This window comes from Triturus cristatus, chromosome 5_2 (genome assembly GCF_964204655.1).
Source record: "Triturus cristatus chromosome 5_2, aTriCri1.1, whole genome shotgun sequence".
NCBI classification, from domain to species: domain Eukaryota; kingdom Metazoa; phylum Chordata; class Amphibia; order Caudata; family Salamandridae; genus Triturus; species Triturus cristatus.
Genome location: NC_140588.1, coordinates 42,900,071 through 42,926,202, shown reverse-complemented (window position 1 = coordinate 42,926,202; position 26,132 = coordinate 42,900,071). Strand labels below are relative to the sequence as shown.

Sequence of the window (26,132 nt, the reverse complement as noted above, 5' to 3'; positions counted from 1 at the left end):
GAAACTGTGCTTTAGGCAGATTTCACCAATAATGTATAGTATAGTGAAAACCTATAGATTGCAGTAAGCACCATAGACCTACACTATGAATGCCCACTGAGGAACAGGAAACTTGACCATACCTTGATATATACTTTTGCCAATGATTCATCGGATGAACTGAACAAAACCCTGATGAAGTCCCATTTTGGGGACGAAACAAATTGGTTGTGCTGATGTTGGAGTATTACAGACTGACTCAATAAAAGAAAACTTTGGATGGAAACACAATTTTGTGGCTCCTACTTTATTGGAGGTTTGAAGGACTGTATTTTACATGGGTAAGGTTCTCAAGAACATGCTTCAATATTAACTTCTTGAACAGTCTACAAAAAATCTTTTGGACTCCTTGATTTCTCCCTTTTTGTACAGGATTAAATAAATATGGATCCTGTCTCGCCCGCACACCCAAGAAGGACTTCAACATGTTAAAAATGTTACCTCATACTGGAGCTAAAATCAAATGCAGCTTTCAGGTTAGTCCCGATCAAGAATTTTGTTGTTGCAGGAGTATTTCAAGATGTAATTATTCAAGAGGAAATTATCCGAATCTTGTATCTGAAAGTGAGTTCCGTTATGTGTAACTACCAGGATAGTCTAGATTCTGATAAACTTCATGAAAGTAACACTTTTTACTTTTTCAATAGCTCTCTTATTTGGTACTTGTCCCACTGGACTTTTAACCTTTTCATTGCTTGGGACTCTGCACATTGTTGTTCTGGGCAGTTTCTCCAAAGCCTGCACAGACCCTATACATATGCTGCTAAGGCTTTTCACTTGAAATTTGTGCCTTGTGGTCATAAAGGCATACTGCATGTACAATTGTATGACATAGGTGTACATTAATAAGTGATTAATTTAACCAACTGTTTTCACTAACATTTTTCATTGAGGAAACTTTCAATTATTATGGTCGCCATTTATTTGAAGTTGCTTTTTTAAAAATTTATTTCATTTATGTAAATTATTGTTATTTTTCCCTATTCTGTTTTCTGAGTGGTGTTTATACTATTGCTATACTATTCTTTTCTGATTTTTTTGCGATGTGCTTGGTTCCCACAGATGAAATTTTCCCAACAGCCTTCATTAATCACATTTATGTTTATCAACTTTTCTCTTGATCCTTGATTATGGGCCTGATTTTGATTTTGGCGGACGTGTTACTTCACAATAACAACAAGAGGGTGAGGGAAGATCACTCTTGATCCCCCTGGTTAATAGTAAATCAACAACAAAAGAGTGAGCTAGGTAAGGAGCAAACCAAGAGAAAAAGGCGTGGGCAAAAACCAAATTAGTGTTTTAAAAGAACCCTCACTCACCAACCTAGTTGGTGACATGCTTCATCATCGGGTTCCCACCAGAGAGGCCGAATGCCTCTCTGGTGTGCTGCAACGCCTGAATTACAGTGGAGCTGGTTGTGATAGAACGGAAGGTGAAAGTTTAAAAGGTAAATGGTTTTAACCAATAACCAATTTAATTCTGGCAAACCAAAAACCGGATAAAAACAAGTGAGTCGGACAAGAGCCGGCCTATTAGGTGGGACAAGGCTCGTCCTAATTATGGATAGGTCAACATGTTTCTGCTTAACATGCCTAGTTGGCTAAGCATTCGTCAGGACCATGGGGAACACCACGGCGGTATGCACACGCTAAGGTGCACCCTAACCAGTGGTGTTATTATACGGTACAACTTACTCTTATACCGCAAAAAGCCATCCTATAATTCAGGGGCTAGTAACGCCTGTAAAGAAAAAAACAGACATAACACACATAAAGACATATAAAGACAGACACTTTGTGTCACTTGAATTGCTTATACTCTATGTGATTCAGGTGAACACAAATGGTAGGCCCATGCTGTGACGCGGGAGTCAGTGTTAAATAACGTTATGTGGTTATAAAAACTCCCACAGTAGGGTGCGGTGCTCCTTAAGGGCTAAGAGGACCTATACATTTATAGGTGTCTTTCATTACGATACTTAGCACTATTTGTGTCTGTGAAAAAGTTCAAATAGAACTGTATTGACTGGTCGACCAGCGGTATGCAGTCGACAGGGGCTATTTAGCCATTGTGTATGCCGAAAAATAGCTGACTCGTTCAAGTGGAGTGCATGCTGAAACGAGCGCACATAGTGTTTGCCAGGCGCCGTTGCTCCAGTGCATGACTACAAATAAAGTTGATAAAAACAACAACAACATGGAAAAACGGGGCTGAACTCTTACTCAGTACAAAGGTATTGTTAGCGTCATGGGTCCGAGAGGGGGGTAGTGAGCTATAGTATCTGTGAGGGTAAAAAACAGAAGAAACTAAATTGTCTAGGTACTCACAGGTGGACCTCTCTGGGACCGAATGGATGCGGCGAAAAGAAATATCCACTTACTTCCATGCTCGCACACTCCCGTGGAATACCTGGCTTCGTCCTGCTCGGCCCGGATATTGGTGAGTGCAAAGCGAAAGCGGAAGAAATACTAGCGCTAACCAATCAGGTGATCGCATTTACGTGCGTCACGTGATCGCAAATGCGTGCGTCTACGTGTGACGTCAACTAAAGGGGCGTGTGGTAGCAGACTAAATCCCAGCTGTGTTTTGCTCGCGGAATGCTCTTTGCAGAGAAGTTTAAAGGTTTGCATTCTAGTTTTAATTTCAAGACGGCGGGGGACGGGTAATGTTCCTGTCACTCTGGTTTAGCATATGAGGACTCGTAAATCATATGCGTGCATTCTTACTGCAAGAACTGTGTCCCATCCTATAAAGCTTGCGAATGGTAGTCATCCCGAGATGCGTGTGGCAACGGACGAACTCCTAGATGCCATTTCATCGTGAGTGGTCATTTTAGTAAAGTTTAAGGTGGCATACTAGTCTCATATTAAAAGGCGGGGGACGGCTAATGCTCGAGAATAAAATAGCTAGCATATGAAGGCACACTAGGCATTTGCGTGCATTCGCATGCTAAAAATATCTCATAGTTTGTTGGTTTGGAATTGCAGTAAGCTGCTGGCTGTTGGCTACAAGAAAATAAGTAGTGTCACCTTTTCAGTGATTATATGTTAATATGTGGGTCTCCAAAGTCGCAGCCGCCTGAGAGGTCATGTCAGTGCGAGGCTCAGTTGGGTACACACTTATTTAAAACTACCCTTTTGATCAGTGAGATGAATCAATAGTGAAAGGGTATTTAAAGGCATCATAAGCTATGCTACACGGAGGCCATCAAGGTGTCATCCTGTGTTTGGATGGAAAACAAACAACACATTAGTTCTTGAAGATAGAGTTCCATGGGATGGTGTCATTCAGACCTGTAAGGTGAGTCGAAAGGCGGTACACCCATCTCTGCTCCTTTTCGAAGAGTCGTTGCTGAGTATTTTGTCCAGGTTTCAGTTTCTCAATGACTGACCAGGCCATGTCGTTGGTTGTGTGATTGGCCACAAGAAAATGCTCTGTTAGTTTAGTACTCAATTTCCGACAGCGAATGGTGCTGCGATGTTCGCAGATGCGCTGTTTTATCTTCCTGCCTGTCATCCCGACATATCTCAATCCGCAGGGACAGGTAATCAGGTAAACCACGTCTGTGGAGTTGCAGTTAGTGTGTGTCCTCTGCTCCCAACGTTTCCCTGGCTCTAGTTCAAGATATTTTGAAGGGGAAGTCAGGTGGCAAACACTACATGAGCCGCACGGGTAGTGGCCCACAATGGGAGGAAGGCCCCATGCGCTGGTGATGGACACAGTCTGATCTTTGTCTAGTGGCCTCGGGCGAGTATGGACCAAAGCATCCTTTAGACTTCTTGCTCTTTTGTAAGAGAATAACGTGTTACTTCGTCACAATGGTGACGGATATCCCGTCTGCCGAAATCTAAATGACATAATTTCCTGTGAAATTTAGATTTCGGTGGAAGGAATATCCGTCACAGTTGTGATGGAGTAACCCATCCACTGAAATCAAAATCAGGTCCTAAATCTTTGTAATATATTGCAGGAAATGTTTTCATTATTCTTGATTTCACCTTAATTATGAATATGATGTCATTTTAACACTGTTTGTTTATTTTTGCTACTTTTTTTTGCGTCTAACCTTTGAAACTCAACCTTGTTGACTGTTTTTGTCTTATTTTTTGAATAAAGGAACATTTATTTACTTAAATTATTTATGGGCAATGAAGATCTTGATTTTTACAGCACTTTCTATTAGATTATGGGATTATTAACCACTGTAACCACACACAAACCAATGCACTCTGTATGTTGCTTTTACTATTTGGTTCAAACTACTTAAATTGAGGAAAGGTAATTGTCAATGAAAGTTGTCTACTAATTTTTTATAAATTTTTTATTTATAAAGTTTTATATAGCGCGAGGATATCAGAGCGCTTCACAATTAAGGATGGTCAGGGTTAGGCAGGCATCAAATACATATCATTGGAAACAGTTACAAAGGGTGCAACACAGCAATGCAATAATGAAGGGGAAAAAAAGAAAAAAGAAAAAATATATATATATATAGTGGGACTGGGAAGGGAAGAAAAGATTAGGTCAGGGGATATAAAACATCAGTACAAGACATGAGGGTATAAGTCCAGTATCTTCCAGCAAATGATAAGAGCCTAATTAGGTTAAGAACTTGCACATAAGGAATCGTTTTACATCCATTTTGAAGGCAACCGTGGAGGTGAGTCTGCGAATTTCAGGAGGGAGAGAGTTCCAGATCCGTGGAGTTGAGCCAGAGAAAGCTCTTTGACAAGTTCTCTTTTTGCTACATATCTGTGGTTTAAGAAGGAAGGTGTTAGCACTTCTTAAGGGTCTACCACCTCGAGATAGTTCTAGCTTTTGGCATAGATACTTGGGGGTTTTGAGATGGAGAGTTTTGTGAGTCAGGCAGGCGATATTTAGCTGTATTCTTGCTTCAAAAGGCAGCCAATTTAGAGATTTTAGAACTGGGGAAATGTGTGCAGATCCTTTTGTGCCCGTGGTCAGTCTGGCCGCCGCATTAAATACAGCCTTAAGGGGTGCCAAGGTATATTTCGGGAGGCCACATAGTGTAGCACTGCCATAGTCTAGCCTCGGCAAAACCAGCGCTTGAACCACCTGTTTGAAGTCAGCTTGTGGGAGGAAAGGTTTGAGATTCCGGAGTAGTCTCATCTGGTGATTCGCATTCTAGCAAACCTTACTAATGTGGTTCTTCAAATGTAAGTGTTTGTCCAGGCTGATTCTGAGCGATTTGGCTGAATCAATAATGACGGGGGCAGTTGAAGGCAGTGAGATGGTTCAACCAGAGGTCTACCTTAGGGGTATGATTCGGAGGAGAAATGAGCAAGAATTCAGTTTTGGAAGTGTTGAGTAGGAGGTGGTTCTCCATTAGCCAGTTTTGAGTGTTCATGAGGGTAGTGTTGAGTGATGTGAGATTGTCAGGGGAGGAGATTTTCAGGTAAAGTTGCATGTTGTCTGCAAACATGTGGAAGAGAATGTTTAGTGCATTTGCAAGTGGTTCCATGAATAGGTTGAATAGTATGGGGATAAGGTGGACCCTTGTGGGACACCCATACATACAGGCGTGGGCTGGGATAGGGAGTGGTTCACCTTTATTCTTTGAGATCTGTGGTGGAGGAAGGACGAAAACCATTGCAGCACCTGACCAGAGAAGCCCATCCTGTGTTCCAGAACTGATAATAGGTTGTCGTGATTTACAGTGTCAAATGCAGAGGAAAGGTCAAGGAGGATCAGGAGGCAGGATTCATTGTGGTTGAGCATTTTTAAAATGTCATCGAAAACATGAATGAGAGCCGATTCAGTGCTGTGTACACTCCGAAAACCAGATTGGTGATGGTCTAGGAGTTGGAAGTTTTCAATGTGAGCACAAAGTTGGGATTGGACACATTTTTCAAGGAGTTTGGCCAGAGTAGTGATGTTGGAGATAGGGTGGAAGTTGTTGAAGTCTGCACTATCAGCATTAGTTTTTTTTTTTAAATAAACCTGAGCCGCTTTCAGGCAGTCAGGGATCATACCTTGAGACAGGGAGGCAATGACAATATTTGTCCAGAGGGGGATGATGACTTCCTTTATATCCTTGAAGAAGGCGGGTGGTAGCAGGTCATTAAAGTGATTGGATAGGCTGATACTCTGAAGAATTTTGTTAATGTCTCTTTCGCTAAAAGGGGTGAACGTGTCCCAAGAGGCATTATTTTTGGTGCTCAGACTAGCTGATACGGGCTGTTCAGAGGGGGATAAAGGGTGCGCAGGCCAATAGGATGGTAACGAGGCCTTTTTAGATTCCAGTTCGATATTGATGAGTCTCGACTTCTCAGAGAAAAACTTAGCCAAAGCATCGCAAGAGGGTGGGCTGTGTCCTGGGTCAGAATGAGTGGGTGCGTCACACGATTGTTGTTTAACAATTTCAAAACGTTTCTTGGGATGATTAGAGGCTTCGTTAAGTTGAGATCAGAGGTAGTCGGTCTTGGCACTCTTAATTTGTTTGTTATAGGAGCTTCTTACTGTTCTGAGGAGTTTTAGTTGACCCGAGGAAGGATTGGATTTCCGAGATCGTTCAGTTGCCCTTAGGTTGCGTCGTTCGGAGTTTAGGTTGTCATTAAACCATGGTTTGGATATTTTTGTTGATGCGTTTTTTTGTAGGATTGGTGCGACGGAGTCCATGATACCTGAGATAGTAGAGTTGTAAAAGTTGGTAAGTAAGTGAACCTCTGGCTTGACAACTTGGGCGGAAAGGGAAAGTTTACATTGGGTTGCTAGTTCCGCTGTATTGATATGTTTAAGGTCCCTTTTCCGTACCTTTAGCTTCTTCAATTGAGGCTTCCTCGCTGACACCACCCGGTTAATGTAAAAGATGATGATGTGATGGTCAGACCAGTCGCAAGGGGAGATGATATCCAGTGATATTGTGTTTCCTTTGGAGATGATGAGATCCAGGATTTCTCCTTTATTGCATTGACCTGTCACAATATTGGGTCAGCTCGTGATCATCTAAGAAGGATTTCAGGCATGTAAAGCTTGGTCATTGGGATAAGACTAATGAAGGTTGAAGTCACCAAGGAAAATTTGAGGAACTGCAGAATCGAGAAGAGATGATTTCCAGTAATTGTTCGATGAAGGAGAGATTGTCCCCCGGGGGATGATAGAAAATAGGGCTTAATGGATTGCTGCAGCTCAAAGTTGTTTTCCAAATATATGGCATGGCCATTGTGAATTGATCACTGTATGCATGCTAGGAAATACGTGTACACAGGTCTGAAGGCCTTAAGGAGATGGCACTAGTCATATGTCAGTAGTTGAGGTGATGCAGCAGAATTGTAATGAAAATAGTTGACTGGTAGCACAATTGTGTGCAGCACAAAGCTTTCCTGCTATAGTGTCAGAGAGATACAAGAATATGATATTCCCATCGCTTAGCTGAGGATAGCATGATATAAAGAACACAGTAATGAGGACATGTTCCAGAAAGAGAAATATTGATATTCTTTAACACTTTTATCTTAAACAAAGGCTCTCACCTCTGCTTGACTTTCGAGTAAAAAATGTCTTGCTTCCAAGTACTACAACTGCAGCTAGTATGCCATTTGCCTCATAAAAATATATTTAAAAAAAACTCCTTACCTGAAACTGGCATGCACACTTGACACCGTCTGCCTCCTCTTTACACACTCCACCGTACCTACAAGATGTTTCATCACATCCTCGCACTTCGGATTCTTTCACATTTAGCTCTGCGATAAAAGAGGATAAAATATTTTTGACTAAAACGATTCAATAACAACAGTTTTAACATCAGGCTAGTCTTTTAACATACAATAAAAAAAAACGTTGTTTCCAATTCCAGTGCTGTCAGACTTCTCCGATGCACTAAAAGGATTACAACTTTTATGCTTGGGAAATAAACACATTTAATGACTATTGCATGCCTAAAAAAGTTCTGTAATGCAAAATGTCCACTTAGATGTTCAGAAAACAACATATCGCTCGTAAATTATAAACGCCCACACAAGTGTAATGAGTACAGATATCTACAAATCGCCGTGGTGTAATTAGTACTGTAACAGAGAAGTTGGAAAAAGAGAGGAAGGCTACTCATAAAATGGGTTTATTAGGTACTTAGTATAGTAGCCTGCTATTTTAAGTCATTTTACAGCTTTATCACAACATATGCTGCAAAGAACATTCAAAGAAGAAAATAATGAATTAACTATATACAGAAGGTAATATGTTGGAGTTGTCTTAATTAAGAACTAAAGAAAATAACCAAAACACACTAAGAGGAAAATACTGGCAGATGATATCAGAATAAAAGCAAGCTCTCCACCATCTTCAGTGCTTGGGTTGATGTACCTAGAACCAGGATTTCTCAATTTAGAATGACAAATTGTGCTTCTTCCTCCCCATGCATATTCTTTTTGAGAACATCGATTCCAACAGTTTCTGGTGGTGTGGAAAAGATGGAATTCCACCTGGTTCTAATTCACCAAACTCACCCATAACCTCTACTTTCTGGAGTGAGATTGAGGTTGGCTAAGGGACCAAACACCCCATATTTGATCCCTTTCCTAGGATAAGTGAGCTTGGTGTTTTTCAAGGGACCTAGAGTCCTATATTTTATCACTTTCCCAGGAAAAATGAGCTAGGGAACGGTCAAGAGACCAAGAGTGCCATATTTTATGTCTTAATTGGAAATTAGATGAAGCCCATGTGTGGATTAGTGGAGACAGCCAAAATCCAAAGATGGGAGGGTACTGCCTAAAGGAGTGATACGAAAACCGTACCGTGATCATCCGCTAAAGATGCTAAAGATTCTGGAGGGCTGGAATGTGAAAATAGTGCCTTGGGCTAGGAGCATTATGACCAAAATTGAATGTGAAGTCCAGGACTGCAAAAGGTATGCATGAAGGCAGCAGAGGACACTGATGTGAGGGATCTGGAATGTATCTGGCAATAGGCCAAACATTATTACTGGTAAATCCTATGGTCATTGGAAATCTATGTGTGAACGGCAATGATTATGCAGTTTCCTTCCCAGCATACATCCTGCTAATTTCAATCATAAAAATATTTATTCTTATAATTATTGTAGATGATATCTGAGCACCTATTTTACATGCAGTTTATTCGATGTCACGCTGTCTTTATGCTTGCAATTTGGGACCTTCAAAACGTGGCACAAGAATCACAGAAGCTTAGTTAACGATTCACACACAGATTTCCCCTTTTTTTGTGAATTAAACCACAACTTCTGATGGCCACATTCAATAGCTGTCCTAAGGCAGCCACCTTTAATATCAATAGGATCTATTCATCTTCGTTACTCCAACAGCCACAGTAAAACATGTGCAACTGTTCAGCATATGACAAACCTGTTTTCACTCTGATGCCATTACACAAAAACATTCATTAATGTCCCAGTCCTCAGCAATGTGCACTAATATTGAATTTTCCTAATCCGTTACGCAAACCTCTAGCAATGACACCAGTGAAAAGTCCTCGGCTTCAGTACCTCCCTCTGTTTCCTCTTAATCCATCCATTCTCATTAGACAGGAGGATGGTGGTTGCAAAGCACAACAGGGCCTATGTTCATATTCCATATCCTGGTTCTCAAACCAGGAAACAACCTTTTCCTTTTATTTATAACAAGCAACACAATCATGACCCCAACTCACCACTTCCTTTCCAAGCCTCGTGCCACCACAATGCAACAAAACCATCCCACGCCCCTTGCAGATTGTGTGCCTTTGTACTCCTAGTTCCTTTCCTCTAGAACGCTACTAATCTTGACATTGGATTATCATTCATCTGCTTAACTTCAGAGCTGATCTCCTAAATGACCATTCCCAAGGATGATTCAACCCTCCTCTATCAACAACACAGACACTAATAGCACTTCAAAGCCTTGCATAATGTATACAAAGTGCCATAGAGTCCTGTTGGCTCTTTGTGGTTGGCCACATAAGTGAGGTGGATAGTGACAAGGAAGTGATCAGATAGCCATAACTTAATGTCCTTTGCGTCCAACCCTTCATTAAAAGAGTGTCAGCCATTGTGCTCAGTTGAACATCTGTAGCCCTTCTCCCATTAATTTTCTCACACTGTTTGGTCCCACTTGACCATCTTATCCTCTGCACCCCTGCAATCACAGTAAGTCACAACAAACTAAAAAATATAAATTTTTTCCAGCAGGGGTGGCTCCTCCATTTGAGCGGAGGAACATCACCCCACAAGCCCTAGAGCTGAAAAATAAAATGTTAATAAAGTTAATTTATTACCTTATTTATTTTTTCAGCAACTCATCCTGAACTAAGTGTCATGAAGGGGTAGGGGCCAGCGCTGTCGAGTGGCGGCAGCAGGGAGACATGCACTTTAAAATGTGCATGTCCCTTTGGCCAGCCATCTTGGGACGGCCAGCCAGACATGCACATTTTAAAGTTCTCTAACCTAGCTGTCTTAGACAGCTAGGTTTGAGCAAGCACAGGCCTCCAGTGCTCTTAGGAGTGCTGGAAGAACCTGCCCTATCCAGTTCTGGTGCTGCTTTCATGCTGTGAAAGCAGCACCAGGATTGGGTAGTGCAGTTTCTTGCATCAGGAGCTTCCTGAAGACACACTAGGGAGGAGGATGTACCACTGTGAATAAAAGAAGGTAAACTTATTTTTTATTTGTTGTACCCCCCGCCTGCCACCCTCAGTCAATGCGAGCCGCCTCTGTTCTACGGCTTACCTTTACAAACTTCTCAAAAATCCCCAAAATGTCAATAAAATAGAAAGCGCAGTGTTGGACCTAGAGTCCTAGGGTAGCTTGGCTCAGGTGGCAAGGCCTTATCCCAGAGTTACATGTCGTGCTTGCATCACACTCACTTCACAATCCAGCGTACCACCACTACAAATGACGCTACACCAAATGGTTAGATAAGGTAAAAAATAACTTTATCCTTCCTTTTATCTTGTTCTACCTTTCTTTCCAAATAAATTCAATCAGTTCTCATCTATAATTCATTTTGGTCAAATCATATCACTGTGACTAAATTGGCAGTACTTTCTTATTTTAGACCTAGGGTGGGATCAGGCGTGCCACCTAGTGGTCAATTCCAACACAGCATATTCATTAACACATTAAATCAAGTCATTAAAAGTAGCGCTGCACATGACAACCACAATGCGCTGGACATGAGGTCATTAATCATAGCACTGTACACAGCAATCACAATGCTCTTGACATTTAGATATTACTCATAGCGCTGTTCGCAGCATTCACAATGCTTGAAATGTAACTATTATTCGTAGCGCTGTTCACAGCCTTCACAATGCGCTTGTAATTTAGTTATCAATCATAGCTCTGTTCACAGGCTTCACAATGCACTTGTAATTTAGTTATTAATCTTAGCGCTGTTCACATTAGATCATTAGCACTTCAGACTTGGCAATACCGGGATGCCTGAAACTTAGCCTTACATAGGCCTATTATACATGGCTGGTTCTGCTTTTGCCCCCAAAATGCCCAGCTTACTCTGCCGATGTCACATCCCTCACAGGGTGGAAGAAAAGGGGCCAAGAGCCGAGTTATCTCTTCTGCAGTACAATGGAAGTCCGCCGGGCTCGGGGAGAGACTTCCCCGGGGGAGAGGCGAATCCAGGACCACTCCGGCCTTCCGCCCTCCTCCCCCAGGGGTTTCCTTACTTGTGAGCCAGCTGAGGATCGTCCGAGCCGGTGGAGGGCTCGTTCCTCACAGAGCTCCTCTCGCCGGCAGTCCCCACTCTCTGGTGTCAAGGGGGAAGCTGTAACTCTGTCGCGGGGCGTCCTCGGGCCTCTCGGTGACTCCTGGGGCCTGGGGGACTGGTCTTAGCAGCTGACAGGAGGCGCGCCCGCAGCCGCCAGAGGCAACGCGGCTTGCGGGGGCGCGACCTCCCCAGCCTATCGAGCAACAGCGGGGGCGGCGTTCCGTAGTCCGCCCCCGGCACGTGATAGGGGTGATGCGGACTTCAAAGCCTAACACGGCCTTTTTCCACCCTCCGGCGAACCCCTCACAACTCCGGGTTGCACGGTGCAAACGTCTTCTGTCACAGCGGGGCCCCGGTCTCCTCAGCGGGCCCTGCAGAGGTCAGGCGCTACACTTCTCGGCCCCGGGGCACAGCGGTGCTTTTCAGGACCCCCCCTCAGCGGGGGGGAGGGGTAGAAGTTAAGGGGGGTGATTTGCAGGCTGGGGGTGGCGATTGATTGAGCGCCAAGCACCCCCTTTCGCCCTCAGTGTTGTCCCAGTTCAGGGCAGGCAGGCTGGGTCGTGGCAGGCCACACGCCAGTGGCGTCAAAGGGAAGAGGAGTCCCAGGCAAAGTCAGGAAAGCAAGAAATAATTACTCTATTTCGCCGTTCTCCTCAGGAATCCTAGCTAGGTGGGGAGCTCCTGAGCTTGTTGTGATCCCAGGGTCAGTGGCTGAAGGCAGGGTCAGGTCAAGAGGTAGGGGGTAGTGTCAGCCGAGGGGGAAGAAAAAGCAGGCCCTAAAATCTGTCAGTTTCCCTCTCTAGCGCACCCACCTCCCCCACTCCGGTGCGTTACTCCTGACTACCTCACGTCACACCTTCTACCCACACAAAATGGCCGACGCACCTCACCTCTATTTATAGCCTGGGCCCTGACTGGCCAGAGTGGCCCAGAAGGTTCTGGAACCCCTCATGACAGCCTATGGCCCAGGTTCTGAGGTGACAGTTTAGGCCACCATTTTGTGTAAGAGCTCTCTCCCTCCCTCCATTTTAGAGAAGCACCTTGCGCCTCACCCTCAGTCAGTGAAAATGGGGCACCCAGAGCCTCTAAGTCAACACTAAAAAAAACTAGTAGACAGAAAAATTAGAGGGTAAAGGAAGAAAAATGAGGAGGGGACAGACAAAGGGCTGGCATGTCTAACACGCAGCAACTATTTTTTGATAAATTAGTAGATCATTTCATATTTTGGCAGACTGAGACAAGACTGCTTCTGAACGGTCTTTGCACATAACATTGGGATGTATCATATGAAAGACCAAATCTTCTCTGTTTTCGAGGCAACTGATTAAATGCATTACACAGATCTGTGCCAGAAAGGATAAGAGATCTTATCCCAACTGAGTAGGAGCGTCCCATAAAGTAATCATAACAGCATTTATAACATTTCCAAGCACTGTAAATAACAGGTTTATTGGGACGTAAAAGTCCTCCGCAAGGTAACAGGCGTGCACCCCTTCCCTGAGTGCCCCAACTGTACAGATGTCTCCATCCCTAATGCTGATTTTTGTTGTTGTAGACAAGCATGGATCATGCGTGTGCCTCATGCATAGGCCTGCCTCATGGATTGTGGTCTTATTGGACCACTTTCATAGTGATGAAAGGCTACTGCCTTTACTAGGAGTTAGGTAGAACAAGCACAGTGATGGCAGCATACCGCGTAGTGATCAGTAGGAGTGAACAGGTCTATTTAACCTGTGTCACTGAAGTGAGGACTACAGACTCACACATTCAACGTTCTGCTCCTGTGTGCTTAACTCATCTCTTGGCCTATATTAGTTTGATGTTGAATGCTGTGTAGCACGAGTGGTGTATCTGTGCTGGGTATATGTGTGCCCGGGAAGGGTACAATACAGGTATAATGCAGTACTGTGCGTGCATGTTGAATACATGTGCTGGATGTATGCGTGCCTGTGATTGTTACAGTACATAAAGGATATAGTGCTGTGCAGTGTGTACATGTTAAATGCATGTGCTGGGTGTATGTGTGCATGTGAGTGGTACAGTATGTGAAGGATACAGTGCTGTGCAGTGCATGTATGTTAAATGCAGGCGCTGAGTGCATCTGTGCCTGTGAATGGTACAATACATGGCAGACTAAGGGTTCCATTTTGGGAGACCCAGGGCTGCATGGTGAAACATGAGGAGAGGAGGTGGAGAAATCCTCCCAGACATATTTGTGTATTACTGCATTCATAAAAGCTGGGTGGGACACGCTGGAGAAGGGAAAGCCAGGCTTCCTCTATATAATTCAAAGGGTGCTCTTTGATTCTGAGAGGTCACAAGAAAAAGAGGATGAGTACACCTCAGGAAGGTTATGGAGCTGATAATAGAATCATAAAGAGTATGGCTGTGGCCCTGGGCTTTTTATTGAATGTTATCGTTTCAGAAAACACACAGGTTAGAGGGATACAGGTCATGTATATCGATTTACACACGCATTAATTTTACAGCTTACAATGTACCGCAAAGCTTTCAGAGGCCTTACAGGTTAGACTCGGTATACACTATACAGCAATGTTTGTTATATGCATCATACTGGTCCAATTTCCCATCTGCAGTGGCTCTCGTATTGGGGCGTGACCTGGTGGATGGCCCTGGGCTAACCATTTGATACACATATCCTTGTGGCTAACATCCAGGTGCGAACTCTAGTCACTACCATGGCCTGTGTTATGGAGCTATCAGATTTGCAGTTGCTCCTGCTGTGACAGTTGGCTTTCAAGAGGAGTGGGCACTTCAAAAGGAAGTAGAACCCCAGCATAAAATACAAAGACTCAGACCCTAAATCACAAGTGGGGTCTAGATGTGGACTCAACGAAGGGGCAATTGAGACCCCAGAATTATTAACTGTCAAGCAGCCAGTTGGGTTGTGCAAGAAAGAGAAGATCAGCAGGACTTCTGCCTGCAACCAGGCTTGGGGCCAAGGCCTCCTAGTCTCCCTGCTGGGTGAGTGGCTATCACCCAGGGAATCCAGAACCACCTGCCCAGGAACCTGGAGCACCGGGGCCTACCTGTTTGGCAAAACCAGTGTGCTCTCTGAGGAAAAGGAGAGCGTTGAAGGGAGCGAGGTCCAGTGAGGAATCCTGTTGAGTGGATTCTCTGAGTGAGATATGAAGAAACAGCAGCTGCATCAATCAGGTTGTTGCTCATGTGCAGTACAAAGTCAGTGATCCCCGTGTGCCAGGAGGGCCACTGTGAAGAGAGCCATGGATATTGCTGTGTCAATTGGGCCTGAGCCTGTGCAGTAAGGGATCTGTGACCCCATATGACAGGAGGGGCTATTGTGAACAGAGTGCTATGCAGAGTGGGCTGTAGCCTAGCACCATGAAGAGTCGGTGACCCTGAATGCCAAGTGGGGCTGCCATGCAGGCATCTGCTGTGCCGATCGGGTCAGTGTCCATATGTAGTAGCGATACGATGATCCCATATGCCAGAGAGGTCACCAGAACTAACAAGAAGTTTGGAGTTTGACCCAACCAGGAGCTTCTCTGGGGAAGTAATCCCACCAACGGAAAACGTAGGCATCTATGCCAGGAATTTCGCATAACCTTCCCCCCCCCCCCCGTGGGTCAGACCTAAGACTTACCCTGAAAGGAGCAGTGGCAAGGAACCTCAGGTCACTGTGGGTGTGCAACCATATGTGAAGTACTCTGGGATCATTGAGTACAGCCTGCCTGGGTGGGGTGCAGTGATCTCACCTGAACCAGCTGCTGTCGCTGTGGCGCCAACAAAGAGAGTGTGCTCAGAAACTCCGGACGCTGCAATCCCGCCGGCGTGGGTAAGTCTGAATTCGGGGCAGTCAGCCCCGGGAGAACTTGCTTGCTAGATAGTACTTTGGCAGTGTAACATTTTTAATTTCAAAATAGAGTCGAAGTGGACTCTTCAGACTCAGAGTACTAGTGGATCTTACCCGTGATGTTAACTATAGTAAATGAGGGACAACTACTATCACCAGAGTGAAGAGGAAGTGGGACACACTCCTGTGAAACACTAGACTCCAGACCTCAGGGGGTCTATGTAATTGTTTTTGAATGTCGTATGACCCTTTGTGTTAGTAACAGTAAAAATAAAATACTTCTTGTTTCATAACAGTGAATATTTGGCTGGACAATAATGTATTGCTGCTACTGCGTGTATTTTGAGCCCACCCCCGAGGGAGCCTTGGACTGCTTGAACCACACAATTCCTGAGAGTTAAGTTCCAAAGGGGTACTTGGCCCAGTTGTTCAGATTCATAGTAGGTAGGGCCCATGACATCAGGAGTAAAAATCCTCAACCCCAACGGTTGGGCCCAGTGACTCCAGCTTCCCCCATGGCCCTCTGAATGGGGTTCTGACAATTGGCAGCAAGCGGTGAGGCACCTAACAGTTAGGAGCATGGATACAGGAGTGGTATTTGCCATTAACAATTTGCACCGGTAGTACAACAAGTCCATTTGTTTTACACACAAAAGTGACACAATGGAAAACCTAGGGTTGGAAATAGACCTCAGCACCATGTCCATAAACCAGAAGTAGGATTTATGTAGGTACAGAGGGTAGACGATTCCCAGGAGTAGGGCCAGAGAGGTCCTTGCTAATTTCATTAGGAACCAGTTTGAGACACTGGGTGAAAGGGATGAGACTGTAGTTGACTCAGGGGAGAGAACCATGGTAGGTAACCCAGGAAGAGAGCTCTGTGGATTAAGGCTCTAGGATCCCCATAGGACAAATGTATCTCAGACACACACAGAGTGTGTTCCTTAATGCATTTCCAGAGTTTCACCAAGACACTCACCATCTTCATTTTCTAGAATACCTCAGGTGTTTACACCCCCAGGAATTTCTAGGATACTACTGTCACCAATTACATGAGTTAATGCCTTGGTGGGTTGAGTCTAGCAGAGAATCTCTGAGCTTACAGTTAGCACTTCAGAAAGGTAAGGTTAAAGAAGATGAGATGGCCAGAGTGTTTGAGAGGGAGAAGCTAAGATTAGCTCACCGGGAACAAGAAGAGAGGAGGCGAGAGAGACAGGAGGAATAGGCCTGGGAGGAGAAATTGCAAAGAGGGAGGAGAAGCAGAGAGAAAGGGAGGAAAAACAAAGAGAGTGGGAGGAGAAATGGGAGGAACGGGAAAGAGAGCTCGAAAGAGAGAGGATAGCCCTTGAGAGAAAGATACATAGGATGGCAGAAATGACAACTGTATCTGGGATAAGTGATTCGACATATAGTTCAGGCCACGTTGCGGCCAAGGTAAAAAAAGATCTTGTGCATGTGTTTTATGGAACGTCAGAACATTTTAGAATGTTTTTTTACATTTGAGGTAGTTTATAAGGGCAGGCATTCAATTAGGTGCCTAAGACAGCTACCTTAATGGGGAGTATGCCACTGGAAGGGACAGCGGTCATTGGGAAAATGCATGTGGCAGACCAGAGGGTTAATGAGAGAATGAAGGAATCTCTGATTGGGTAGTTTTGGGCTGAAGCCAGATCAGTACCTTCAGAGATTCTGCGACTGCAAGAGAGTGAATAGTGTCCCATTCAAAACTTGAATTCATTGTATATTTGGGTATTAGAATGAGCGAGTAAGAGGCATTTGACAACCCCGCTTATAGTCAGGCAACAAGTATATCTTGGTTGTGGTGGATCAGGTCACTAGGTACCTGGAAGCTGTACCTCTGAGGAGTTTGACTGCATGAGTGGTAGCAAGAGCTCTCCTGGGGATGTTTTCTATGGTAGGATTTCCAAATATGAGAATTTCTGACCGGGGCACCAACTTCATCTCCTCTTAGATGAGAGAGATGTACCACCCACGAACTAATGGTGTGGGGGAACAGTTTCACAAAACACTAAAAAGCATGATGGAAACTCTCCCTGAGAACCTCAGGAGGAAGTGGTAGCTTCTCCTGCCATGCCTCTTGTTTGATAACCGAGAGATTCCACAGAAAGGGGGTAGGGTTCTGGCCCTTTGAGCTTCTGCATGGACATCCGGTGAGGGGTCCACTCACCTAAATTAGAGAAGGGTGGGAAGGAACATCAGAGTCCCCACAGAAGGATGTGGTGGACAGTGCGATTGGTCTCAGGAAGTTGATGGCACAATGAATGAGTCATGCAAAGGAAAACCTTCAGGACAGACAAGCGCTGATGAAGATATGGTATGGCCATGAAAGATATGCTGAGTCAAGAAGGTCAGAAGATGTTGGTGCTAAAACCTATTGGTCCAAGGGCTTTGGAGGACAAATGGTGTGGGCCAAACAAGGTAGTTTAGAAGGTTTCTGATGGACACAGGTGCCACAAGAGAACCCCATAAGGGTGTTCAATGTGAACAAGCTAAAGCATTACCTCCGGAGAGATTACACAGTGAACGTCATGGCGATGGCAGAGGAAGTAGAGGAATATAATGAGCCTCTTCCTGACTTGCTGCATTGTGAAACGAAGGATGGCACTATGGAAGGGGTTCAGTTAGCCCTGAGATAACGCCCGAGCAGCAGAGGGAATGTTACAAGATGTTGGGATGGTTTGCCAACGTGTTCTCGCTGACTCCAGGGTTGAAATCTGTGGTAGTCGTTCAGAGATCTTGTAGTCCGTGATCTTGTCCTATGGCTCTAGTACCAACGCAAGGGTCTACTGACTTGTGGTTCTGTGCAGACTACCGAGCCCTCAATGAGGTCACCAAAAATTATGCCTATCCAATTCAAAGAGCAGATGAACTTGTGTACTGGTTAGGTGCTGCAAAGTACTTTACTTGAGCACCTTTGTTTTGACCGGTGGATATTGGGAGATTACTTTGGCACCAAATGCCAACAAGAGAACTGCATTTTCTATCAGTTAAAGGTGATGACCTTTGGGTTGAAGAATGCTCCTGCTACTTTTTGAAGCCTGGTGAACCATGTTGTCACAGGGCTGCCAGAATTCTGTGTGTCTACCTGGATGACATTGTGGTGTTCAGCAATTCATTGCAGGACCACCTCAGGCACCTAAGACAGATGTTGGCTAGGATGCAAGAGGCGAAACTGACCATCAAGGTGGCCAAGTGTCAGGTGTGGCAGTCCTCTCTATTTTACCTTAGGCATGAACTAGGGAATCGGAAGAATTGCCCGTTTGATGCCAAGATTTAGTCTGTGATGGAGCTAGAAATGCCTACTACCCAGACTGAATTGAGGGTCTTTTTAGGACTCACAGGAGCTGTATGGTGAACTATGGAAGTATAGCTGTCCTATTGACTGCTTTGACCTCCAAGGAGCAACCCAAGAAAGGTATATTGACTGAGGAGTGTCAGAAAGCATTTGAGGAACTGAAGACGGTATTATGCACTGCACCTGTACTGAAGGCACCTGACTACAGTCAGCCTTTCATTGTACAAAAGGATGCCTCTAAAAAGGAGTTGGAGTGGTGTCAGCTCAACTGATTCACAAAGGTAAAACGCATCCAATAGCCTTTACTAGTAGGAGAGTATTGCCCAGAGAACAGAACTGGGTGGCTATTGGGATTGAATGCTTTGCCATAGTGTGGGCCTCATGTAAGTTCTATCTTTATTTGTTTGGCACTAAGTTAATGAATCATAAACCACTGAAATGATTGATGGCTACAAAGGGAGAGAATCCAAAGTTGCTGAGATGGTGTATTTCCTTGCAAGGGTTAGACTTTGTAGTGGAGCACAGAGCCAGAATGAGCCACAGGAATGCTGATGGACTTTCCTGCTGGTTTTACAGATCTGCCCACCCTACCTCTCAAGGTAATGAGTTGGTGCGGGGTGTTCTGATCTTGGTGGGACATCTAAGGGTCCTCTACATGGTAACAGATGTCCACCCCTGCCCTGAGGGTCGGAACTGTGCTGACGTCTGGATCCCTAATGATGATTGTTTTTATAATAGGCAAACATGGATCATGTGTATGCAACGTGACATACTCCTGTCTCATGGATTGCAGTCTTGTTTGACTGGCTGGAACGCCTAAAGTGCTACATCTATAGTGGAGAATTCTACTGCCTTTACCTGGAGTTAAGCAGAATGAGTTCGGTGGTGGAAGCATGCCATGTAGTGATTAGTGGGAGGGAACAGGACCTCTTTAACCTGTGTCACTGGAGTGAGGCCTACAGGCTTACTCATTCAAAGTTCTGCTGCTGTGTGTTTAACTTACCATTTGACCTATATGTGTATTGCTGAGGATCCATAGTAGGTCGGGCCCTGGGACTTCAGGAGTATAAGGCCTCAGACCCTACGGTTGGGCCCAGTAGCTCCTGCTTGCCCAGGGCCCCTCTGAATAGTGTTCTGACAAGGTGTTTCTATTACCTAATTTAATGATACTCAGTTTACAACTGGGGAATGATGGAAGGCTGAGTCAGCCTGGTCAGGACTGAAAATAGTGATTTGCAGGTCAGTACACATCTTAGTGGTAACCATATGTTCGTGGTAAGCCATTCAAGTCACTACATTTGTATTACAATTACTACTATTTTTTGGGGAGGGAGGGATTCACTCTTGTAAAATAAAAAGCGGAAAGTGTCTGACCCTACTAGAAAATCGCAGTCACGTAGCTAATTATCATAGTCCCAAATGTGCAGCAGGCTGATGGCCTGAAGGCCATAACTGTAACGGATGAGCTAATGTATAATTTATCAGTATCTGGTAAATTGAGCAAATAATGAAGGAAACGTTCTGCCATAAATGAGAAAAAGGCTGAAAATAAAATGTGTCATAATTATAATTCAGTTTTGCTGTCTACTTTTCTTCTCAGCAGGACCTCAGTGAGCTGTGCAAAGCAATTTGGAAAATTATATTCCTCCCAAAATCACTGCTGAGGTTAAAGGTATGTTTGTATTCCACAGGCATGCACCTGGTGCAGGATAGGAGGAAGATATTTGTGTAGAATGTTTGTCAAGGTGGGCGATTGGGCTAGTTTTATATGCACTCATTACAGTTAAAGGTAGGGACCATATGTCAGGGAGGGCCCTGTACAAGAACCACACATCAACATTTCACAGCAAAGAAGCAGCCCTTTTCCACCATCAAAAAATAATGTTTGCAGCAACACATCGTAGAAATATGGGAGATATCTGTTATATTTTACTGTGTTTGTGAAAAGTGCTAATATCTATATATTATATGAAATATATGTTATAAGCAAACTGCTCCGCGGCCCAAGAGTCAGGTCCAAACAATGTTAATACTACAAATAAACAATAAAGGGATGGACGCCAGTACAAAACATTCTAAACCTGAATATTGATCTGACTGTGGACAAAGCATATCAGTCAACTATGTAAGGCAGACACTACTTGCTCTCCTAACATCTTATTTTTAAGATGTGTAATGGATATTAATACAGTAGCTGTACTTTCAGTAATACATCTCCAAAAATATTTCTCCTGCAGCTGGCCCAAATGGGCGGGATTAAGTTAAATCCAGAATTATAGATAACAATACAACCATTATACAAGAACAAGTAAATAAGAGATGACTCATACCGAGAGACCCCAAAACTAGAGGATTTTGGAGTGCCCTAATTCAGAGGGAAACTATTTGCAGGGATGATGTTGAACCACAAATATGAACGGGTTAGAACAAATAATATTCTGCACCACATGGAGCTAGATTTAGAATGGATAGTGTAAGAAATGGAGTTACTGGTTGAAGTGGGGGGACACCCTTCTCAAGCAGCAACCACAATCCCTCTCAGCAGTGGCGTAACAAAACTTGAGATGGGGACCCCTGCAAAGTACATAGAGGGGCACCGGCCCTGCATTTAATCAGGAGCACTCAGGCCAGAGAACTGTGATGAGGTGGCACCCTGCAGCTCGGGCCCCCCCCCCCCCCGCTCCGCAGTGGCTGAGGGGTCCTGTGTTATGCTACTGCCTCTCAGGGTGAAGTCACAAGCAAGCCGTAAATTAACCTCTGTTCACACCTCAGGTAAGTTGGCACAGAGCAGTCAGGCTTAACTCAGAAGCAATGTATAAAGTATTTGTGCAACACTTCAAACAGTAACACAATGAAAACACACCACAAAAGGAGCTACAACAGAATTAGAGAAATAAAGTAATTTGTGATGAATAAAACAGGTCCAAAACAAAAATAATCTAATTAGTAGAACCAACGATATTCAATTTTAAAGATTTTGGTAAAAATAGAGTCAAAAGGCGTAAAGTGTCAACTGTGGATATCTGGTTGTGCCGAACTGGGAAGTCACAAGTTCAGGCCAACTGCGATGGAGCGGGCCGGCTGCCGGGACCCAGTTAGGCCAGCTGAACAAAGTACCTTCAATCCTGGTTTGCAGAATGTTGCAACAATCAGCTCTGAAGATGCGTCGTGTAACCTAAGTGATGCATCAGTTCTGAGCTGTGGTGAGGCTGCAGTATGAGGTCCTGTTGTGTCATCATCGAAGATACCATTGATGAGGGCTTCTAATGCGAAGTCCGGATTCACAGATGTGCTGCACAGTCAGGATGATGCATCGTTTTCGAGAAGCTGTAAGACTGAGATGTGGAGTCTGGCATCATCGTGGTGGCTATCGTCGATGTGGGATGCCAGACCTGCATCGAGGATCCATCGTGCATTGGTGGTTCTGATGCGGCCATGGGTTGTGATGCGATGCGGGTCTTTGAGGCGATTCTGATCCACACAGTATCAGCGATTCTTCGGTTCTGCTTAGCTTGAGGCGCACAATAGAGGAGATGCCTTGGTTCCGCAGGATCCACATGGGATGGCAGAGCGTCTTATGCCCATTTCCAAGGGTTCAGGACTGGGGTGGCACCACTTGGAAGGGCAGACTCACCGACAGCAGGGTCCAAGTGCAGGTACAATGTTGTTGGAAGCCTATGTCCCTAAGGCTTCAGATAAGGAGGCCAGCAAACTAGCCCTTGGACTCACTCTGGGTTCTGGGTTCAAGAGATGCATGGTCCAGTCCTTTTCACCCAGGCAAGAGGGCAACAGGTCAGCAGATAAAGGCAGTAGCACAGCAAAGCAGTAGTCTAGCCGGGAAGCAGTCTGGCAGGGTGGCAGTCCTTCCACAGGTCAGCAGTGCACAGGTCCAGAAGTCTATGGAAGTGGTGGTGCCTGAGGTCCAGTATTTATACCGAGCTGTGCTTTTGAAGTGGGGGAGAAGCTTCTAGAGGTTACTCTCTGAAGTCCCCTGGCATCCTGTGGCATCCTGCCTTCCCTGTCCTGGCTCCAGGCTAACTACAAGGGGTAGAAAGCCTTTTGTGTGATGTAGAACACAGACTATTCAGGTGTAAGTTGGGCTGTGCCCAGCTCCTCTCTCCCATATGACCAGTGATGGCCCATCCAGTCACACCTAAGCTTCCTATTGTGTGTGACTGTGCATGAGGAATACACACAGTCCAAATATCAGCTACACCCAGCCATGTGACCAGAAACAGGCTACTGGCACTAACTTGCTAAGGCAGGAACATGGTAGATTTCTAGAAGTAGCATTTTCAAAACTGTAATGTAATGTAAATTCCGACTTCACCATAAATTAGGGTTTTAAATTAGGATTGCAGAGACACCAAACATGAACAGATTACCTATTCCCATTTGGAAATCACACTTATAAAAGGTAATAAGGTAACTCCAATGTTATTGAATGAGAGAAGTAGGTCTTGCAGTAGTAAAACCGAATTTAGAGAGTTTTTATCTAAAAGGACATGTAAAACTTAAGAGTACTGACCCACTTTTTAAATACACTACATCCTGCCCTCTGGGCAGTCTAGAGCCTACCCTAGGGGTGACGTGCATTAAAAAGGAAGGTTTGGGCCGTGCAAAAGGTTTATTTTGCCAGGTTGAAATGGAAGTTTGAAACTGCACACACAGACTCTTCAGTGGCTGGCCTGAGACATGTTTAAAGTGCTACTTAAGTAGCTGGCACAATCAGTGCTGCAGGACACGTCACATTTACTGGCCCTGGGCACATGTAGTGCAACTTTACTAGTGAGTTGCAGGTAAATTAAATATGCCAATTGGAAGCAGCCAATGTTACCATGTTTTAAATAGTGAGCACATGCACTTTAGCACTGGTTAGCAGTAGTAAAGTGCGTAGAGTCCTATGGCAAGCAACAATAAGATCAGCAAAATGGAGGAGGAAGACAAATTATATATATATATTTATATTATCTACTGGCGGTCGCCAGTAGATAGTTATAGTTAGGACCGTGTTTCCATAGGAAATCTCAAAATTCTATTTTGAATAACTAATGGGGCGCTCCGCTCAGCTCCTACCCTGAAAGTCTCGGGGGGATTCGTCAAGCGGGGGCCGAGAAAAAAGGGGGGTCCCAAAACGCGTTTTCCCCATGCATTTTCCCATAGGACGTTTAGTCGAAGGTACAGCCCGAACGGCTGAACAGAATTACTTGAAATTTGGCAGAGAGGTAGTCCTCAGGTCAGGCCTGTATGCTTTCATCTTATAAGTTTAGATCCCCTTTTTTCCTTAGCACAAACTCGTTGTACCTTTGTACTATACAATTGAATGGTTATTAATTTCAAGTCTGGTCACTAATACCAGCCAATCACTTAATTTCGAGTTTGGTCACTAATACCAGCCAATTTGCCAATGTTTTTGACATTAGTCAGTTGTTTTTGTAAAAGAATTTAAAACAAGCAATTTGTTTTTTACTGTCACAAGGTGTTCTGTTCAGTAGTAACAAGAACTACAAATCCCAGAATTCCATGGGTTTCTTTTGAATTCTGTGTACACAGGAAATGATGTATAACAGTTGCAGGAAGTAATGCCACCTACCGTGAGCAAGGCCGACAAGGCTGAAACGCGTTGGTATGACAGACTAGGGCTCTGTTAACTAAATAAATATTTACAAGGTTCCAGAGTGCGGGCGTCTTTTGTTTGAATATTGACTCCTGGCCATTGGCTTGGCCCAACACCCGCACCCGCTGTTGAGCGATCCAGATTAAGCCACATTGTGAGAAAATTGAAGTGAAACCGGAGGCGCCTGACAGAGACGAAACGCCGAAATCTACACTGGAAACCCGCTGGAACGCCGAAAGACGGGGCAGAGAGCGCCGTCTTCACGGGAGCTTCCCTACCGGGTAAGTGTTAAAGCATTGTGCTAATAATTGATGGCAATACAGTCTCTACCGAAGCGACTTGAGGGTGTAACATTGTGTCAACCGACATTGCGCTGAAAACTAAAGCGCTCATTTGGCGATGACCAACACCAAGTGGGAACCTTGCAATCTTTGTTAATATTAAAAAAACAGCCCGCACTAGAATCACACGGACTGACAAATCGGCAACAAAATCATTACCATTATATATTTTTTGAACAACATTGCCACTAATTAGAAGATTAAAAGATCTGAACAAAGATGGAAGCGCGCAAAGCCAAACGAGCATTGAAAGTAGCAACCTTTGTCCAGTCCGATGGGAACGACGATGCGTCAACAGATGCAAACGCAGTCCCACCTAACGATACAAATCCAACCTTAAAACAACTATTCTTTTCAATCGAGAAACAATACAAGCGCGAAATAAGCAAAAGCTGGGAAGCACTATCTCTACAAAAATACCTTGAAATCAATCGAATCCCACGAGGGTTGAGGATCTTCACAATGCCCACACATCCAGATACGAGGACTGACATGCTTGAGGAGTGGGGAGCAAACAACACAGCATGCTGCCAAAACATGATGCGCATACTAATCAAATACGCAGAAAAAGATCTTGAAGAGATACATAATCAAATCAAGGAGCTAGAGGCTAAAATTTCTCAAAATAACAAGGAAGACACCGACAAATTACGGAAAGAAATGGAAGACCGCTTAGAGAAATATGAAGATGAAATCGAGCAACGGAAAAAGAGGAAGTTTGCCCGCGACGAAGCCGACTACAAACAAGGCAGAATACTTACATTTGCCAAAAGATTCGATGTACTCAAAATGAATCAAGCCAAAAAACCCATACAATCTTTGGGAGAAATTGAAACTGAATCAGATGTAAGCGGAAGTGAAAATGAAACAACTCCCAGCACCAATATACCAACTAACACTACTTTTTTAGAGGAAATGCGCCTTGTCAACCTGGACCAGAATCTATCCCGGACCCTGGGGAGAGGCAGAGGCAGAGGACGAGGCAGAGGGTTTGGAAGAGGCAATATAAAGTTTTCAGAAGCCTCAGGAAAACTCGAAGATCCAAACGAAAAAAGAGCATACTCACTCAGGAACCGCACGAAGAGGAACTAGACATGAACAATTTAATAATCAACCTATCAGATTACATGCCAACAGATACTGAATATCGAATTCTAGACAAAGGCCTCTCTTTCTGCCCACAAAAACATTTCGATTATACCACCACTAAAATTGACATGTATAAATTTGTGCGCAAACTAAAACTAACTAAAATCCATGCTCTAAGGAAACATAGTAACCAAAACAT

At 44.3% G+C, this 26,132-nt stretch overlaps 1 protein-coding gene across 1 annotated transcript in view; it reads right to left on the bottom strand.

Moving 5' to 3' along the window:
• The window catches only part of TMEFF1 (transmembrane protein with EGF like and two follistatin like domains 1), a 668,539-nt gene that overhangs the window by 346,615 nt on the left and 295,792 nt on the right, over positions 1 to 26,132 (bottom strand). The window contains exon 2 of the mRNA XM_085606812.1: positions 7,636 to 7,745. Within this exon, the coding sequence (XP_085462938.1) occupies positions 7,636 to 7,745 (110 nt within the window). The remainder of the gene's footprint in view (positions 1 to 7,635; positions 7,746 to 26,132) is intronic.